An 18,519-nucleotide genomic window follows, 5' to 3' on the forward strand; every position below is an offset into this window, starting at 1 on the left:
CAGTGGCCTAATGGATAAGGCACTGGCCTCCTAAGCCAGGGATTGTGGGTTCGAGTCCCATCTGAGGTGTGAAGCAGAGTGGCGCAGCGGAAGCGTGCTGGGCCCATAACCCAGAGGTCGATGGATCGAAACCATCCTCTGCTATATCAATGTTTTAATATAGACATATTAGCTAGTATTTCCTGGAGCTCTGCTAAACTTCCTCATGCCCTGATGGCGACAGGTCAAAATTAACTGATTAGTCGATTGACTTTTTCACTTACGACGTTTACAGTTGAAACAGTTCGTCTGCAGCTTTGGACACAATGAAGAACGTCACACAGCCACCGAACACATTCAGGCACAATCCCTGATTTAACATCACACAAAGGCTCCCGTCCCCGTCCATAGAGGAGTGATGTACAAAGGATTACAGTGTGAATACAGCTGGACAGAGCAGGTGTCAGAGCCTCAGTGGCCTAATGGATAAGGCACTGGCCTCCTAAGCCAGGGATTGTGGGTTCGAGTCCCATCTGAGGTGTGAAGCAGAGTGGCGCAGCGGAAGCGTGCTGGGCCCATAACCCAGAGGTCGATGGATCGAAACCATCCTCTGCTATGTCAGTGTTTTCACAAAGACATATTTCCTTGAACTCTACTAGTGAACCCACCTGTCGAGTGAACTTGTAGCCGCAGTCGATGCACTCAAACTTCCTCATGCCCTTATGGCGACGCAGGTGAACACGAAGCTGCTCCCGCGCTGATCAAGACAAAAACCACAACAAGAATCAGTGAGTTCATGCTTCTCCATGCTCATCAGGTCACAGTGTGTAGTCACCATGGTGGATCTCACCTTTGAAGGTTTTGCCACATATGTGACAACAGTGCGGTCGGCCCTCCTCGTGCTTGCTGGCCTTGTGGCGGACGAGGGCGCCTTTCTCTGTGAAGCGCTGCTCACAAACATCACAGCTAAACGGGCGCTCACCAGTGTGTGTCCGGTGGTGTTTATCTAGACTGGCTGGTGTTAAAAAGACAGTGATAATTAAATTAAATGATATCATCTTTTTTGCAGTATGTTTAATTGATTGTAAATGTCTTTATCCCACAAAAAAGATACATTTGGTAAGATAGCACAGGATTCCTTCAAAGTTGAACCAAAGAGTGTGCAGGCTGGGTTTGGGTCCTAAATGATAACTTCTTAAGTAAAAGTTAGTCGTGTGCTGCTGTCACTAACAGAGACACAGTTAATTCAATTCAATTTTATCTATAAAGCCCAATATCATAAATTAGTATGTGTTCAAAAACGTACCTGACTGCTCAGTTTGGATTCAGCTATTAATTTATCTATTAATCTAATCCAGGGGTTTTCAAAGTGTGTCACTGTCTGATTTTGTAACTCTTATGATTATTATTTATCTTACTTGTATTTGTAGGATAACAGTGTTCCAAATGTTGGAACTACAATTCCCAAAATGTCGTAGGGGAAGTAAACAGGAAGTGTAATGTGCAGTGAATTCAGTGAGTTACACAGTGGGCTACAACTTGAGTCTGATTTTATTTAAGCCTATATGTGTATCCATTTTAGCAAGTTAGGATCATCAAAAGTATTCCGAAAAAGCTATTAGCTTTTTTGGATGTACAGATAATTATCACTAGATCACTCTGATACTGAAGAAAACTGAAAATGTGATGATTCTCTGGAAGCTCTGGAGTTATAACAAGTGTCTTTTTTCTAGGATTATGGAGTAGATTCATTGACATTTATTCAAGATGGACATTGCAGACACTGATATCCTCAAAAGTGTGAGTCACTGACTCTAAACGTGTCTCATGTCTGTTCTGATTAGAGAGATTTACATTTGAATTAAATGGCACCATTTGAGTTCATGTACCATAGTTGCCTCCATGAACTCTGTGTCACAGACACTGCTGTAACTCCAGATCTTGACCGTGTTAGTAACTGAGCCAAATCAGCAGCCAGACTGTAATATCTAATACCATGTTGTTTCTGACCTAATCTGTTCAACATAGTTACGTTCACTCTAATGTAGAATGGTAACCGTTACCTTGGGTCCTGAAGGTTTTGCCACAGAGATGACACTGGTACGGCCTCTCACCGCTGTGTATACGCAGATGCATGTTGAGGTTGTTCTTCTGGGAGAATGCATGGCCACACATGTTACATACAAAGGGGCGCTCATTTCTGTAAAGCAGAACAGAAATTTTTAAAAAAGACTGAAACAATCTGCACAGATGCTGTCTCAAAACTGACATATTCTCATTTAAAAGGTCATACTTTATAGAGTTTTCAGGTCCCTCTATTTAGGGATGCACCAATCTGATTTTTTCAGTCCCAATACCAGAACCTGTACCTGGGCTTTGGGTACAATGGGGCTGATCAATTCCATTGTTACTATCAGCCCAGTATCCAACATCAGTATTGGAATGGTGCATCCAGACCTCTACTGTGGTCAAACCAGTACCGCTGCATACAAATAAAAAACATGCTCCACTACCTGTGAATAGCTTTGATATGCATCTGCAGGCCATTTCGACTTGACGCTCGGTGGCCACACTCCTCGCACACAAACGGCTTTTCGCCTCGATGTTTGGCTGCTTCGTGCACACGCAGCTCCGTCCGAGTTAAGAAGGTTTTGGGGCACTGCGGGCACTAAAAGTAAAACATTATTAAACTGAATCAAAACCTCAGATTCAAAAGTGACTTTTTACGAAAACACAAGGTCAGCTGCATGAAGTTAAGTCACTCTTTACTGTTGTTACATCAACAGGAAGTCTCACTGAAAACTTGCCTAGCCAAGGCAACTTACTGCATGTGGTTTGGGATATCCATGGACCTTCATCATGTGTATCGTCAGGTTTTTCTTGTACATGAACTGTTCAGGACACGTTGAACACTGAAAAAAACAACACCATCTCAATACTTATTTTTGATTTCATATAATTTATGCAGTGTTTGTTCTGTGTTTATCAGGCTGTACCTTGTGGGGCATATTTCCTGTGTGGGAGACGACGTGCAGACGCAGCTCTTCTTTTCCGTTAAATGTTGAGGAGCATGTCACGCAGGTGTACGTCTGGAGTTTCAACACAGCACAAATACTGATCTTTAATTTTCTAGGATCTTACTTGATACTGAAGAGAGATTAAGAGAAGAAGAAGAGAAGATACCTGGACTTTAGCACAGTCTCTGATCTCGTGTAGCACAAGATTCTCCTTCCTGAAGTACCTCTTTCCACATTTAAGGCAGCCAAAGGGACGCTCTCCTGTGTGTCGCCTGCAGAAAAAGAAGACACATTAGTAGCTTTTTTTTCAGCAGAAATTTGAGGCAAAAATACTGATGTCGTTTACCTGTTGTGGACTTTGAGATAATATTTGCTCTTGAAGGATTTGTCACAGATGGGACACTGCACAGAGTCCTTTTTAGAGTCTTCCTCCACAGCCTCACCATTCTCGTTTTTGTCCGTTTTGCTTTGGGTTTTACGTTTACGTGCCGTTGACGTGGACGGGGCTGAGGAACTGGGCTCATCAACGGGAACATACTCCTCATCTGTGTCTTCAGTGATCCCCTCAAAATCTCCCATATCTTCTTCGTCTTCTGCTTCCTCTGTTACCTGGTTAACACCATTGTCGTTTGTGTCAGTCTGTGAGTTGGATATCTGCAAATAGCACAAGACAAATTTTCACCTTTAAAGTCATTGTTTGCACCTGTGATTACATGAAGCAAATGTCCCCTCAGTGTAATACTGTTTCCGACATATGCTCATGTATTCTACCTCAGTTTCACCAGTTGGCTGATCTGGGTTTTGGTTCTCCAGACAAAGATCACCCCTCTCTGTCTCTGTGGGAAGAAGTGGAGTCTTCTTGCTGGCTTTTTCAGGAGCTGTAAAATCAGTGTTGGGGCTCTCATCAGTCACCAGTCGTCTTGGGCCCTTCACTACTCGACCAGAGCGGGTGGTGGTGGTAGTTGTAGTGGCAGCAGTGCTTAAGTTGGCTGTGGCATTATCAAAGCTGGATTCATCTTTTGTGGCTGTAAACAGGTTCTCTTCTTTGACTGAACAATGAGGCGCTGTGTCTGATGTGGACTTTCTAGGTCTGCCTCTTTTACGCTTGAGAGGCGAAGGATCCACAGAGGACTCCTTGAACTGCTGACAGAGTGTGAGTGCTTCTGGTACACACAGGCTGGCTGCTGCGTGCTGCACCTTGTCCAGGTTGTCAGGATCCAACTTCAAGTCTCCAGTGTAGATGAAGTTCAGGAGCAGCTCCAGGCCGTCGTTGGGACACTCCTGCAGGCAGAACTCCATGCACGATGCAGTGGGCATGTTGGACTGTTGGAACAGTTCACTGAAACAGGCAAGGATGTTGCGATGGGCCAGGTAGACCACCCCGCCTCCCACATTCAGCACTGCATCACAAAACCTGCCTGCCGCCCTCTGCTGGTTCAGGGAGGACAGGACATGCTGTGCATGGCTGCTCTCTGCTGCAGGCATCCCTCTGCTCTCACTGTAGGCTGAGACACAGAGACATTACACTGTATATGAAGTAACTTATTACATTACATTAGTCGGAGAAAAGCAGCAAATGCTAAAAAAAAGTTTTCATAGTTTTGATTGAAAAGAAAAATATCTTAAACGATTAACAGTTGTCAAAATAGCTGCAAATAGTTTTGCATTTACATTTTCTGTCGATCAACTTTTGTGTCAACTCTCATACAACGTGTGTAAATGCATCTGTTTGTACTTATTGTTACGTCTTGTCTTGCTGTCCTTGTTGCAGCTGTATGTGTATCCTCTTAGAGCTGAAACGCTTTGTTAATTAATAGATCAGTCAATCTCAAAAAGATTTACTTTTTGGACAATCAATTCATTATTTTAATAATTTTCTTAAGCAAAAAATGACCCAAAAAGCTGACGAAATGTGAGGATTAACACCTTGTATTCGTCTTATGTAATGAAGGACTGAATATCTTGGACAGATGGTCAGATTAAAAAAACAAAAAACAGTTGGAGGCCGCCATGATGAGCTTTAAGAGATTTTAATGAGCATGTTTCACCATTTTCTGGCCCAAAGTGTCCATTGAAACAAAGAATTGGCAGATTAATTAATGAAAAATACTGTTAATCCTTATGTACATTTGTGTGTAAGTACCATTGTCATGTTCTTGTATATCCAAACTTCAGATAAGATATAACTTTATTTATTTTGACTGAAATGTTGTGCAGCAGTTGCAATAAAAAGTAGGAAAGGGTGCAAATATATAATATCAATAATGTGCAAATCCAAAATATACACAATGCAGAAAAAATATTAATAGATTGTCTGAGGATCACATGTATGTATGAGAAGTGATACATGCTTAGCTAAAAATTCTGATTCTGATAATGTCACAGCTGTAAGGCTCCAAATACACAGAATATTATTTAAAAAATCAACATTTTAAATAAGTGTTGAATACTTGGGAGACATTAATGTCACTTGCATCATGTTAAGTCATCCAATTCTTTAAAATGCAGCTAACTAAATTAGACAATTTGTGCCAGTGATAGCTACATGAAACAAATCGATTATTAAACTTTAGTTTTTCTTGAATATTTTCTAATACTGCTCACATATCTGCTGATGAAACTGCTTAAAATGAAATTACTGTAAACCCCTAGCTACCTACGCACCTCGACGTTTATCTCCTAGCACATATTTTAAGACGCTCCCTTAGCACGGTACGCACCCGACAGCTGCACGAAACTCACATCTGCAGTATCGATGAGAGGTGATTATTTATCTCTTGTGTGGCTGAGAAGCTGCGCCCACTTCAGGTGGACTGAAAATGGGTTAAAAATGTGGCAAAGCAGCTACATTCACCTTGTTTTCGTTTCTTGTAGGCCCCTAAAAACTGCAAAGGGAAGAGGAAGTGACGTCGACTGAACTCCGGGAAAAATGTTTGTTGACCATTTTAAAACCTCGATATTCACAGCATTAAGAGTGAAAGTGTTCATATAAAATGGTTGTTTGTGTCTAAATTGCCTTTTTATTACTTTTTAATGTGTGTGTGAATACGTTAAATAAAGTGTAATAGTTCTGTTTAATGACTTCGTCGTAAATAATAAAACTCCGAGTGAGACTATGGTCGACCATCCGCTGGCGGTGTCTGTTTGTGGCTCACACATGTAAGCTAGCCTGCTAGCATTGCTGTAGTAACAGTTGGCCAGCTCCTTGGCTTCACGTTCACAAATTATAGAAGCTAATCATTTAGTCATATCATTAAAGGCCGTCTCCACATTTCTGCGTTTCTCTTTCACCAGCGGGGGGTAAGTTTTCTCCACCTGAATCCAACAACAGTAGCTAGCTGTTAGCATAGATGTCAGTTGTGTGAGGGCTGTGATAAGGGACATTAGCTCAGGTAACTTCACACCAAGTTTAAAATTCATTGTTGTCTGACAGTCGGTTCCTCTTTGTGGTGCATGTGTTGTTGTCTGCATCTGTTTATTAGTCAGCCTCTTATCTTTAGAAACGAAATGTATTGCTGGCTCGTTTCACGTCCTAGCGTGATTAGCTTAGCTTAGCTTAGTTTAGCTTTCTACTGCTGTTGAATCGAATTGCTGCTAAATAAAGCTAGCCTAATGTATATTGAAAATACCGTTATCACCAGTGGTGGGAACATAGAAATTAAATCAGTTATATGGGTTGAAACAAGTTCAGTACATCTATACAACTACTTAGCGATAAGTACAATCTTGATGTACTTTTATTTCCGGCTCCTGTATACATATATTACTATTCAGAGGCAACTATTGTACCTTTTACTGCACTACATTTATTTAATATATAACATAGTTTGTTTTTTAACAAAGGGTTGCACAGCGAAATAAAAGTTGTAAAGTTAGACTCTTCATTTTTCACAACACATATGCAAATATTTAAATTACAATACTATAAAATAAACCAAATTACGCTTGTGTAATGTACAAATCCTTATCTTTACAAATACCTTTAGTTTTATTTAGTTTCTCGTTACTTGTCACATTCAAATTAGCAACACAAATATATAACTTAACACACTTAAAACACAGGGAAAGTGAAACAAACTAAATGTTATTAACCGTCATTAAAGTAAAAAATAAAGGCCAAAACTCAAATCAGGATGATAAATGGGAATTAAGAGAGCAATAAAATAGACTAGATAAACTTAGAATATGCTCTCCAATAGCAGTATGTTTTTAGGAGAGACTTAAACAAAGGCAGTGACTCAGACAGCCTTATATCCTCCTATATAATCAATCAATAAATTACAGAATATTAACAGTGGTTAATATAAGATTGTATTGTTATCTGCAGATAAATTCTCAAGACACTCAGCAATATTGTTTGTAAAGTACTTTTACTTTTGATAATTTAAGTATATTTTGATGCTAATACTTTTGTCCTCTTAAAATTCTGAGTGTACTTGAGTAAAACGTGAGTTCTACTTTCACCTCTGGTCATCACTGAATTAAAAGGGAGCACCATCTAAATTAAAAACTCTAATATGTTATATCTATGGCCAAGGAAAGTTTGATAAATATTCGTGAACATGAGCTGCTCTCTCCCAAAGCCAGAAACCAGATAAGTGAGTCTCAAACGTTTTGTCATCAAGTGTAAAGTCTGGAGCTGCTCCGTAGACAATGAATAGGAGCCTGATTTTGTGGATTCGCTGAATGTTTGTTTTCTTGTTTATACCCAAATGAGCTTTATTCCATTACGTGTTTTCAGCTCTGAAACAGAAAATGTGCCCATATACTCAGAACATTCCCCTGGGTGCTGTCAGTGTCACCTAGAACACCTTTCACCATTCATTGTCTATGGAGCAGCTCCTGAATTTTCACCTTATGACACCACAAATCTGAGTTTTAGCTCTGTGGCTTCTGTCTTTGGATGAGAGTTTTAATGTTTACTAATATTTTTAGAATATCTTTGACTATAGGAATAACATGTATACATTTTTAAATGGGCGTGGTTCCCCTTTAAGTACATTTTGATGCAAATGTTTTGTAGCTATAAGTTTTAACTGCAGGACTTTTCCAGGTAACAGAGTATATCTACATCGTGGTATTTCTACTTGTATTTAAGTAAAAGATCTGAGAACTTCTACCGCCCCTGATTATCACTGAATTACTACATAAATGGTAATTTATCGCCAGTCTTTCTTCATTGAGCCAACGTTGTTGTGACATTTAACCTTTCAGATGCTAATTTTCTTGCCTCTCTCTTTGCAGGCTCCCCCCTTTGTTTTTCATCAGCACCCACATGAACAATTTTTGATTGCAGAATCATGAAGGTGAACAAAAACGCACAGGCTAAGGGCCACGCTAAATCCCAGAAGTGGAAGGATGTTCGGGGCAAGCGGTGCAGGCCTCCCATCAGTTCCTCAGACCTCAACTCGAGTCCTGTCATGGCGAAGATGGCGAAGGAGCACCAGGCGACTGTGAAGAAAAAGCCCACCGTTAAGAGACTGAAGAATAAGGCAAAGTCCGTCTCTAACGCCAAGAAGAACACCCCTTCGTCTGGATTTAAGAAATCTCACACGCATGCTAATGGAAGGTCAGAGTTTACAATGGACGAGTCAGAGGACTCGCAGGACTGGAGGGAGTACTCGGAGTTCATTCATAGGAACGGTGTGGAGACTTCAGGTGACATGGAAGATGTAAAGCCAGGTAGACTGGAGGGAGAGGCTCTTCACGAGTGTGCAGAGAGAGATGATCGGCAAAACCACGCAGTGCTCGTCATGCAGAAGGATCAGGTAATTTGGTAAAGATCTGGCAACAGTTACGACATTTTTTTTAATCAATTGTAGTCTGTTTCTGTGACTGATGACGTCACTCTCCTGCAGAGCCTGTGTTTCCGTGGGAAGTGCTTTTTGACCTGTCTGTACGGTCGGGTAGAAGTGATGGGGTTCACCATCGAAGAAGGCCAGCAGTCATATCCACTCTTCTCCCCGGCCTCACACTGTCCACTGACCATTACAGCAATGGAAAGCTCTGGTCACAACAGAGATGACAGAATGGAGGCGTCGCCCATCCTCCGAAAGTATCTGCCATCGGGTAAAAGCACAAGTAGCCCAACTTTGTTAATTAGTGTGGTTAGAAGTTGTTAATTGGTGACACTGCATATTTAGAAAATACTGACCTGAGAGTGTTTTATTTTATGGACTGTGTTGTTCTGTCCTTTAAACCCTTTGAATGTGTGTTCTGCAGCATCAGCCAAGAAGCTGGTAAAAAAGATCAGATCAAACTCATCCATCATCCTACTGGAGCCCATGGAGACGCCTCTGACACGGTTTCTATCCAGCTTCACAGATCTCACTGAACTGTTCAGCCCCCCGATGGTGAGTTCACTGAAATTTATACCTTAAGACACTGTCGATATTCCTCTAATCACAAGAAGTTCAGCTACATTTAATGTGTAAAAGAAGTGGAACTGGTGGAAGATAAGAATATTAGCAGAATTTACGCACAGGTTAATGTGTGGGTCATTTTAATGTGTCGGTCTTGTACGTGTGTAACAGAAGCTTTTCCTCCCTGTTTGTTTGTAGAGTGAACTCATGTCAGCTGTTCTCGACACTCCACTCAATGGTTTGGGCATGATTCCTCTGGTCAAAGACATCGAGGGCCTCAAAATGTCAAAGAGCTACGCAGATGCTCTCAACATGGTCGTCAGTGCCTGCAAAGGTCAGCGCTTTTCAGACGTGCACCTCACTTTGTAAATGTTACGACAGTTTTACATGTTGTTCTCATGTCATGCACAGGGAGAAAGCGTTTACATAGAAATTAGAGTCCTTATTTAACATCTTGTCACTTTATGCAGACTTAATAAAACAGGCTGAAGAATGCAGCATCTTAAATTGTTAAACGATCAAATTGAGGAGTTAAGGCACCATGTTCCAAGACACAACAAACACTAAGAAACAGACAAAGTATGTCTGAATGACAAAACGACTTTGGATGGATGGATGACGTCAGCGATGTGATGTAATACATGTCTGATTACATTTAATACTGCCCTGCTGAATTACTGGACACACGTCTGTTCATTCGTAGGGGACATGGACGGTTATGCTGTCATCCTCGTATGTGGTACCAAGAATGTGGGCAAGTCAACGTTCATCCGCACCCTCATCAATACCTTACTAAATCAGTAAGTTGTCATCTGGATACATTAAATATATGTTTTTATCTTTATATGCTTGATTTGTGTTCACAACACATCTCTGTTAACATGATCTAGTGTTGGATGTTGTGCGCTACATCATTTGTTGTACTCCAGAGGTCTTTAGAGGAAACTTATCAGGAAACTAATGGTGTCTGTGTCTGTGTCTGTGTCTGTGTCTGTAGCACCACTAGTGTAGATTATTTGGAAGGTGACCTCGGTCAAACAGAGTTCACTCCCGCTGGTTGTTTGTCTTTGTCGACGGTCAGAGAGCCACTCCTGGGTAAGTTTTTATCCTCTTGTTACTCTGAAGTATTTGACATGCCATATTAAACACACCTGACTCACAGCTTCGTTTCAGGCGGTATTAATAAGATTGTTAAATATTAAAGGAGCAGTTCAACATTTTAGGAAATGCACTTTTGCTTTCTTGCCGAGAAACGAGGGGAAACGGTGAGTCTTCTCTGCCCAACTATAACAAACTCAGCCCACCAGCTCCTATAAAGGTCACCAATTAGCATGTTAAATGTTTGTTTGATCTGTAAATCTGAAATTTAAAAAAAAAACTTTAGCATTACAGGGTCATGTGCCACACTGCTTGCAGGCTGTAGCTTCATGTTTAAAGTACAGAAATTTTGAGTGCTTTGGATCTTTTTATCTTGCACTTGACAAAAAACAAACAAGCAAAAAAAAATAAATAAAGAAACTAAAGATGCGCTCAAGATTCCTGTATTTTTAAGCAATTTTTTCAGTTTTGTAGTTTACTCTCATATGACCATAAAAAGATCAAATGCTCATGATAGAAATAAAATAGAATAAATATAAATAAACAAAGGAAAAAAAGTCTCTAGGTAACTATTTGAGAAGACTGAGCCAGCAAATGTTTGGCCCTTATGCTTAAAAAAATAATCATTTGAATATTAAAATAGTTGCTGATTAATTTTCAGCCAATGAACTAATCGATTAATTGATAAAGCAGCTCTGTTTGCACCTGAGGCAAGGCATTACTGCGGTAAAATTTACTTTTTTAGGTGAAATGCCTGACCCCATAATTGCTTTTTAAACATCTACCCAGAATGATATTTAATAAGATATGAACCCATTGAAAGTTAACATGACTGCATTTAAAACAAAAGTCTGTACTACGTGTGTAAAATGAGATTATTAGATTTATGTTGAATTATTTTTCAGGTCCTCCTTTCACTCATCAGTGCACACCAGAGCACATGATCTACTACGGTCATTCGTCATGTGACTCGGACTTAGATCGCTACCTGGAATCTCTTAAGTCCTTGTGGCGCAGACGCTCCCAGAGCAGAGAGACTCCTGTCATTATCAACACCATGGGCTGGGTCAAAGGTCAGCTGAGGCTACTCGCTCTGACAAAATATGAAGATTATAAAGAATATATTAATTGTAAACCGTGTCTGAACATGTGCTTGTTTTGGGGCTGTCCACAGGATTTGGGTTCCAGCTGCTGGTGGACATGATCCGCTTCTTCCCGTTATCACATGTCGTCCAGCTCGCACATAGTGGCGTCACCCAGTGTCCCGTCCTCACGCCAGAGTTTCTGAGGACGGCGCACGGCTGCCAGACGCATCCACCTGCCCAGACTGCTTTGGCCGAGTTCACAGAGAGCCACAGTCCCCCCAGAAGTTACACTCACCTTATTGTACAATCAGATTTTCAGGGAGTAGCGCGCCAGGGAACAGCGTAAGTACATCACTGTCACTGTCAGCCCTTGATGACATTAACAAATAAAAAACTTTAATTTTTACATGATTTTCTGTGCGTGCTCTGTATCTGACAGGAAACACCAGCGCAGTAATGAGCACAGAGAGCTGTCACTGCTGGCCTACCTGAGTCAGCTGCAGTCTCCTGACCCTGGACCAGTCAGACCTCTACACAGCCTCACTCCATACCAGGTACATGAGAGACGTGATGCTGCACATGTACTGTTGCTAAGAGTCCCAGGTTTCTATCATTACCTTAGAAGATGATAGATGTCTGTACTTAAATATGAAGCTGAAGCTAGCACATGATTAGCTTAGCTTAAATCCTGGAAGCAGGGAAAACCAGCTAGCCCAGGCACGGCTCTGTTCAGAGTTTTAGGAAATACACGTGTACATGTTGCCATGTCACTGCTCCCACCAAAGAAATATTTTCATCATGTAACTCCCCATAAAGCTACAAATTGCCATTTTTACATTTCTGTTTGTGTACAACTGAACTAATTAAGAGATTAAGTGTTAATAAGTACCAAACCATTCTCCCTCTGGCCCGTAGGTGCCTCACACAGCGGTGGCTTTAGGTGTGATCCATTGCGAAGTTGTGCCCACTCACATGTTTTATGCTGCCAATGCCAGTCTGGTGGGACTCTGCTGCCTGGGAGAGAAGGTGACAAGCAGGGGAGGCCCAGTCCTCCTGTCACAGGCTCCCATCTGCCCATGTGTGGGCTTCGGTACGTATCCTGCCTGAGCTTTTGTATGAATGCTCAAATTAAATGGATATTTTGAACCAGGTATGTGTTGCCATGGTATGTGCAGATGAACGGTATTAAGGGCCCTTAATGTTGTCCCAGTTATCAATTGTGGGTGGTGTCGTTCTCTCAGACAGATTAAAAAGAAAAATGAAACTACAAAATTCTAATAGGTTGCCACTTGTACTTGGGCGGCCATTAATATACCTGGACGGCCCACCCAAGTTAAGTCCATGTGTGGGAACAGTGCTTCCAGGATTTCACAGACTGTTTTTGGGATTGTTGAAGCCTGAAATTCCTGATTTCATGGCGGCTTTTCTAAAAAACTGCGATGCATGTTGCAATATTTATAGGTAGTATAGAATAGTGAAGTTGCAATTATTAGACTAAATTGCAAGGTTGCACGGAATTGCACGCTGAATTTGCATTAATTGCTGCCCTCGCATAAATCCTGGAGGGACTCATTTTTTTTGAGCTGTAAAAACGGCAGGCGGTCACCAGAGACCCTAAACACAACAGTAGGGTTCAGCTTATTCATATGTTGATGTGTTCCAGGTGTGCTTCGAGGTATCGACATGGTGCGAGGTCTGTACTTTTTGCTGACGCCTGTAGATCCCTCCATCCTTCGTAAGGTCAACTGTCTCCTCTTGGGGGCGATATCACTGCCTTCCTGCATCCTCACAACACAGGTCAGAAGACTGCTCTGTTCATCACACGACACACATCAGACGACATCAATTTACATTAAAGCTTACTTTACGATGACTCATAGTACCTTTGTCTGTGTTTCAGCCTGGCTTTGAGGGAGAGATGCCCTACGTCACCACAGACTACAGTTTTGATCTCACTGGAGCTGGAAAGCTGCGAGTCTTCAAGGGACTGATGAGACCCAGTCAAATGGGGTCGCAATGACATTTCCTACACAACATCAATTTATTGCTCTTTGCCCTTCTGGACTGGCACACCATGCCAAACCAGTCAGTGTTGGCCTTTGAATGTAGAGAACTGAGGCTGAGCTGGACGTTTTTTTTTTATGTCAAGCTTCACGCTGACAGCGCAGCCAGCATCACAGACTCTGCAGGAGGAGAAGTCTGCCTTCCTGTTACCGGCCTGAAAACCCCGGGCATTCTCACTACGTCTTACAACCTCCTACTGTACGTATACTAGTTGGCGCTGTGAAGGAGTTTCTGTGTTTTCTGTCACATGGACAATAATATCACACTTTGTACTTAAAGCTCTTGTTTGATGTCTCTTCTTTTTTTTTGTCGTCGGCATTCCAAAGCTGCAAATGAAAACAAAAACCTGCCAGATATTAAATGAGGAAGAACTTCACATATTGTGTTTTTCTTGCTTTTAAGTGCCCTTTAAACCAGTGTTGATATTAGTTTCACATTCAGATAGTTATTAGGGCTGTACCCGACTCAGAAGTTTGTCAGAAAATCAGATTCATCTATTCAATATTTGACTGCTAATAACTTTTCTTCCATGTTGAGTTTGACATAATCCAGTCGAACTTAAGATATATATATATATATATATATATATATATATATATATTGTTTTTAAACGTTTGAAGATCCACTCATTACTAAAAGTCTGTGTCACCAAAGAGAGACCAAAAGAAACTGATTGTCAAAGTTGTCAAATTGAAATTTAAGGTGTGCTGATGGATTCACGTCGTCAAACTCATGATTTGAGTAACATAACAAGTAAACGTTCCACCTCAAAGTTGACGGCAGTCAGCCCATTGAATTGTTTTTCTCTGACTCCAGCTGCTGTGAGAGGCAGCAAAACATCCTTTCATTTTATAGTTATAGATTACTAATGTAAAACTTGCTACGGTATGACTAGTGGTTACATGAGCCTCAAAACCAGTCACAACTCAGCCCTGAGCAGAGTGACCGTCCTCTACTGACCAATCAGACTGCAGTGTTCACAGCTCCACCTTTTAGTATCAGATCTGTGTGCTAGATACCCCAACAGAGGGGGGACCAAACATGGGGACGGTACAGAACGGTTCCATTGGTACCATCCACAACTTTACACAGTGGAAACAGAAAAAAAGCGTACTGAACTGTACGGTACTGCTCGGTGGAAATGGGCCTAATACAGTAAACAAACCAAGATTGTGCTCCGAGCTAATGCATGCTAACTGTGCTAACAACAGATTGACAAAACATTTCTTTGCCAAAGGTAGATACCAAACAAAAGTCGGAGACTGTTGTATTAAGATGCTTTGAGCTGTAACGCAGAAAGCTTGTCTTGAGTAAAGTCTCTTTTAGTCTGGGCAGTTGCAGACAGCTTCACCAAGGGGACAGGATGGCTTGACACTGTGTAATGATTTTACCCTGAAGAGCAGCATGAAAACAAGGAGCACTGGTTCTGCAGCTACTTCTGGGGACTGAAATGTCCCCAGGACGACATTGCACACTGACTGACAAACAGATCCACGTAGATTTCAACAAGTCCTTGGTCATTTAACCAGTTAATCACAGGTGTAGACCCTGATTCAGACAGTAGTTTTGTTGCTGTATTATTGGATGAAACGCCCACTGCCAAGACTTCTCATGTCGTTTATGCTTAAATCCAACATTTAAGTAAAGAACAGGGCAGGGCAGAGTTAAAAACGATCTTATGCTTCACATTTTCTATGAATCCAAAGCTTATTTTGTCAGTATTATGTTTTCATGACAGCAAAAGTGGCTCTATTGTTAGTACAGGCTAATTCTGCATTCACTGTTGTACATTTGGTTTGTGTTTAAGTGACACAAAAGTGTCCCAGCACTTTCCAGAGGTTTTGTAAATGTTTACAATTTCTTATCTAGACTTATTTGAGGTATAAAACATCAGATTCAAAGCCAGTTTTGTTTCTTGGTGCTACCTTTTGGACCTCAAGGGGGCAGCAAATGTATGTAGACATTTGTCTTTGAACAACAGCAGATGTTAATTTTAAAAAAAAGTCTCAAGGGCAGTAATAAAAACTGCCGAGACACTGGCCTTTAATACTGAACAACTTTAATCTTTCATAATGGTTTTAAAATCAAATCAAGACTCATTTACAGAAATTACAAACCTCATCTGAGCCACTTGTATCTGTCATGTAGACGGACCCTTAAATTATCTGACTGTAAGGATTGACGGAGTGCTCGGTTGTAAACATCCACTCACACAGTGAGGAATTGCTAATTTGTTAAGTGGGCTGTTTTAACGTCCCCTCTCTGCCCCCTGGCTTTTCTTTGTTCGCTGCTCCCCGCCTCTTTATTGAGGGTGGGAGCACACAAACACAACACAGCTACATTTTGGCAGAGTCATTGTTTTGGCTTTGTCGGGTCAGATGTTTTCCCATAGACGACATGCAAAGCAAAGACAAATCCCACTGTAGAGGTGCCACTGGACGGCCTGCATGAACCTGAGTGATCAGACATAATAAAACACACATCTCTAATATAATTTATTCTGAAACAAGCAAGCAAAAACTACAGACTTCTTCTGTGACATATAGTTCTTTTGATGTTAAACTTACCTGTTGTTATCTGGCATCAAAGTTAGAAAGATAATCAAATCAGGATTAGTTGATTGCCTGAAAATTAACTGGCAACTATTTCGATGAATAAGTCATTTTTTAAACTGAGATGCCAAACCCAGCTTCCAGCCTCTAGATTTCCAAGAACAAGACACACGCACTATATTTTAAATTCTGATGCTCCTGGCAGAATCAGTGATGTATTTACAGTCTTTAAAAGTATTGCAAACACCTGCCAACAGTCAGAGTTGTGCAGAAATATCAGTTGTGTCGCTCTGAGTTCACTCCAAGCCTTGTGTATCACAGAGTTCCCCCAGTTTTGAAAAACCTGGAAAAGTCATATAATTTCACAATCTCATTTTCAATTCAATAGAACTTTATTTATCCCGAAGGAAATTCTTGTGCCAGAGAATGCTGTAAATTACAGATTCATCAGTTACGACTTGGTGTTACAATCCCTGGCATTTCAAAGCATAGGTGTTTCGGTCATGACCACCCGGCAGAGTCATCCCCCGACACATCATCAGTTGTGCACCTCAACATCATCGAGTGTTTCAGCCTTAATCGCAAGACACCCTCCGTTGAGGGAAGCTCACCACAGGATGATCAGGCCTGGGTGTGTGTCAGAAGGTTGGCTCCTCTGTGGTCACCTCAGGGCGCAGATGGGACCCTTTCTTTTCAGCCACAGCAAATGACTGCACGTCTTAGCTGCATTGGCCAGATCCCTGACCACTTTCCTCTGGGCCAAGGATCTGGCCAATACAGCTGAGAGGTGTAGGAACACATTCAACTTTCACAACCAGTGACTACCAGACCAACCAGTAGGTTCCCCAGGTCAGGGTCACTCACTGGACCCAGTTATAAAAACAATAGAGTATTAAATATCTGGCAAAATATATAACATAAGACCTGTTTTCATGGAGGAAAAGCAAAACCAGTGCCTAACGGAGTAACAGAAACAGTTTCCAGACCTGAGAAAGTCCTGGAATTAGTAAAATTCTTTAAAGTTTTGGAAAAGTCAAGGAATATGTTGTGTGTAATGAAATCAATTGTTACAGTAATCTTCCGTGGCTAACTTTCAATATTATGTATCATAATTTATTTTCTGTCGAATGATGTGTAACAATGTTTTTTTTTATCTTAAGTGCTGTATGGTTGAGTTCTTTGAAGATGTTTCACCTTACTCTGTTATAAGTGAAAGTCCTACATTCAAAATGTTACTCGAATAAAAGTATAAAAATATGGACATCAAAGAATACATAAAGTACCAAAAGTAAAAGTACTCATTTTGAAGAATGGCCTAATCCAGAATATTGTAGCCCATATTTTTTGCATTATAATAATTGAAGCATTAATATGTACATCAACATTACATCACTTGTTCTTGTTGCTGCTGGTGGGGCTCATTTTAATTACTTTGTGTGTACCGTAAAACTTTAATGAAGAGCCTAGTCCCAATTAAACCTTCAGCCTCTTACTAGCCCGGTGTAGCTACACATCTTGACAAATAAACGTCTGTCTCAATTAGGCGCCTGGTCTGGTTGCCAAGCAGTTCATTGTCATAAAAGTTTTTCGGATATATAAAACACATTAACTACCTCAAATTATGTGTCCATTCCTTGATTACCCTGTAAGTCAAATACAACCACATAAACTCAAGTCCCTCTCCCATGGAGCTCAACAGCAAAAGGGCGGCCATGTTACATTCAATTCTGTACGATAAAACACAGAAAATATACCTGACAGCAAGAGGTGAAAGCAAAATCCTCCGTCAATTACGACCATGTTACTTGAGCCCTGACACAAATTAAGTGACACAGGAATATGTTAGCATAAAATGAATTTATAAACATAGCGTAATAGTGCTTGAAACCACTGAAATTACTATGAGAGCAATGTCACGTACCCCTCCCATGAAGCACAACAACAAAAAGGGGAGAGGTAACATACCCCTACCCCCAAAGGTACAGAAACTGGAGGCCTAAGCGTGTCAGTTAATAACAACTGAATCTAATTTTGTGTGGTTATAATAATTAATATTACAAATGTACATTTGACTTTGTTACACATTACTGCTGTTTAATTGACCCTGTTACATATTTCCATGTCTTCAACAGAGATTATCGACTATTACGTCACTTTAACCTCAGTCTTTTAGCCAGTGCTTAATTTGTAAAATTAGAAGTAGGGGAACACTTTTGGCCTCTGAGAGAGCAGTGTTCCCCCACTCCCAAAAGTGGGGGAACACTTTTTTAAGCGGCACCCGAGCCGCCTCACTGCGCGACTCCGAATGGAATGGTTGTGACATCTAGTGTTGTCACGGTACCAAAATTGGGACCCACGGTAC

The 18,519-nt window shown here is 41.0% G+C and overlaps 2 protein-coding genes and 3 non-coding genes across 9 annotated transcripts in view; 4 read left to right on the forward strand and 1 right to left on the reverse strand.

Annotated features, from left to right (window-relative positions):
• Positions 1-18,519, reverse strand: part of LOC126403491 (telomere zinc finger-associated protein-like) — a 202,092-nt gene that overhangs the window by 2,521 nt on the left and 181,052 nt on the right. Inside the window, exons 1-10 of one of the 5 annotated variants that reach the window (XM_050066201.1) lie at positions 5,851-5,876; positions 3,768-4,501; positions 3,343-3,650; positions 3,163-3,268; positions 2,976-3,068; positions 2,805-2,891; positions 2,493-2,647; positions 2,043-2,179; positions 830-994; positions 648-736 (exon numbers count right to left, since the gene is read on the reverse strand). In XM_050066201.1, the coding sequence (XP_049922158.1) occupies positions 648-736; positions 830-994; positions 2,043-2,179; positions 2,493-2,647; positions 2,805-2,891; positions 2,976-3,068; positions 3,163-3,268; positions 3,343-3,650; positions 3,768-4,481 (1,854 nt within the window). In that variant the 5' untranslated portion in view covers positions 4,482-4,501; positions 5,851-5,876. Of the gene's footprint in view, positions 1-647; positions 737-829; positions 995-2,042; positions 2,180-2,492; positions 2,648-2,804; positions 2,892-2,975; positions 3,069-3,162; positions 3,269-3,342; positions 3,651-3,767; positions 4,502-5,660; positions 5,877-18,519 lie in introns of those variants that run through there. The other 4 variants (XM_050066203.1, XM_050066202.1, XM_050066200.1 and 1 more) reach the window with 4 other exon arrangements.
• Positions 73-144, forward strand: trnam-cau (transfer RNA methionine (anticodon CAU)). The gene has a single exon. It is a non-coding gene; the product is annotated as a tRNA-Met (tRNA).
• On the forward strand, positions 448-520 carry trnar-ccu (transfer RNA arginine (anticodon CCU)). Its single transcript has one exon. It is a non-coding gene; the product is annotated as a tRNA-Arg (tRNA).
• trnam-cau (transfer RNA methionine (anticodon CAU)) lies at positions 524-595 on the forward strand. Its single transcript has one exon. It is a non-coding gene; the product is annotated as a tRNA-Met (tRNA).
• On the forward strand, positions 5,983-13,980 carry nol9 (nucleolar protein 9). The gene is made up of 13 exons (XM_050066205.1): positions 5,983-6,296; positions 8,241-8,764; positions 8,855-9,065; positions 9,219-9,349; positions 9,557-9,692; positions 10,062-10,158; positions 10,356-10,453; positions 11,362-11,529; positions 11,631-11,883; positions 11,981-12,095; positions 12,457-12,631; positions 13,205-13,338; positions 13,442-13,980. The coding sequence occupies exons 2-13, from the start codon at positions 8,297-8,299 to the stop codon at positions 13,559-13,561; spliced, it is 2,106 nt and encodes a 701-aa protein (XP_049922162.1). The 5' UTR covers positions 5,983-6,296; positions 8,241-8,296; the 3' UTR covers positions 13,562-13,980.

Source organism: Epinephelus moara, chromosome 16 (genome assembly GCF_006386435.1).
Source record: "Epinephelus moara isolate mb chromosome 16, YSFRI_EMoa_1.0, whole genome shotgun sequence".
Lineage (NCBI taxonomy): Eukaryota > Metazoa > Chordata > Actinopteri > Perciformes > Serranidae > Epinephelus > Epinephelus moara.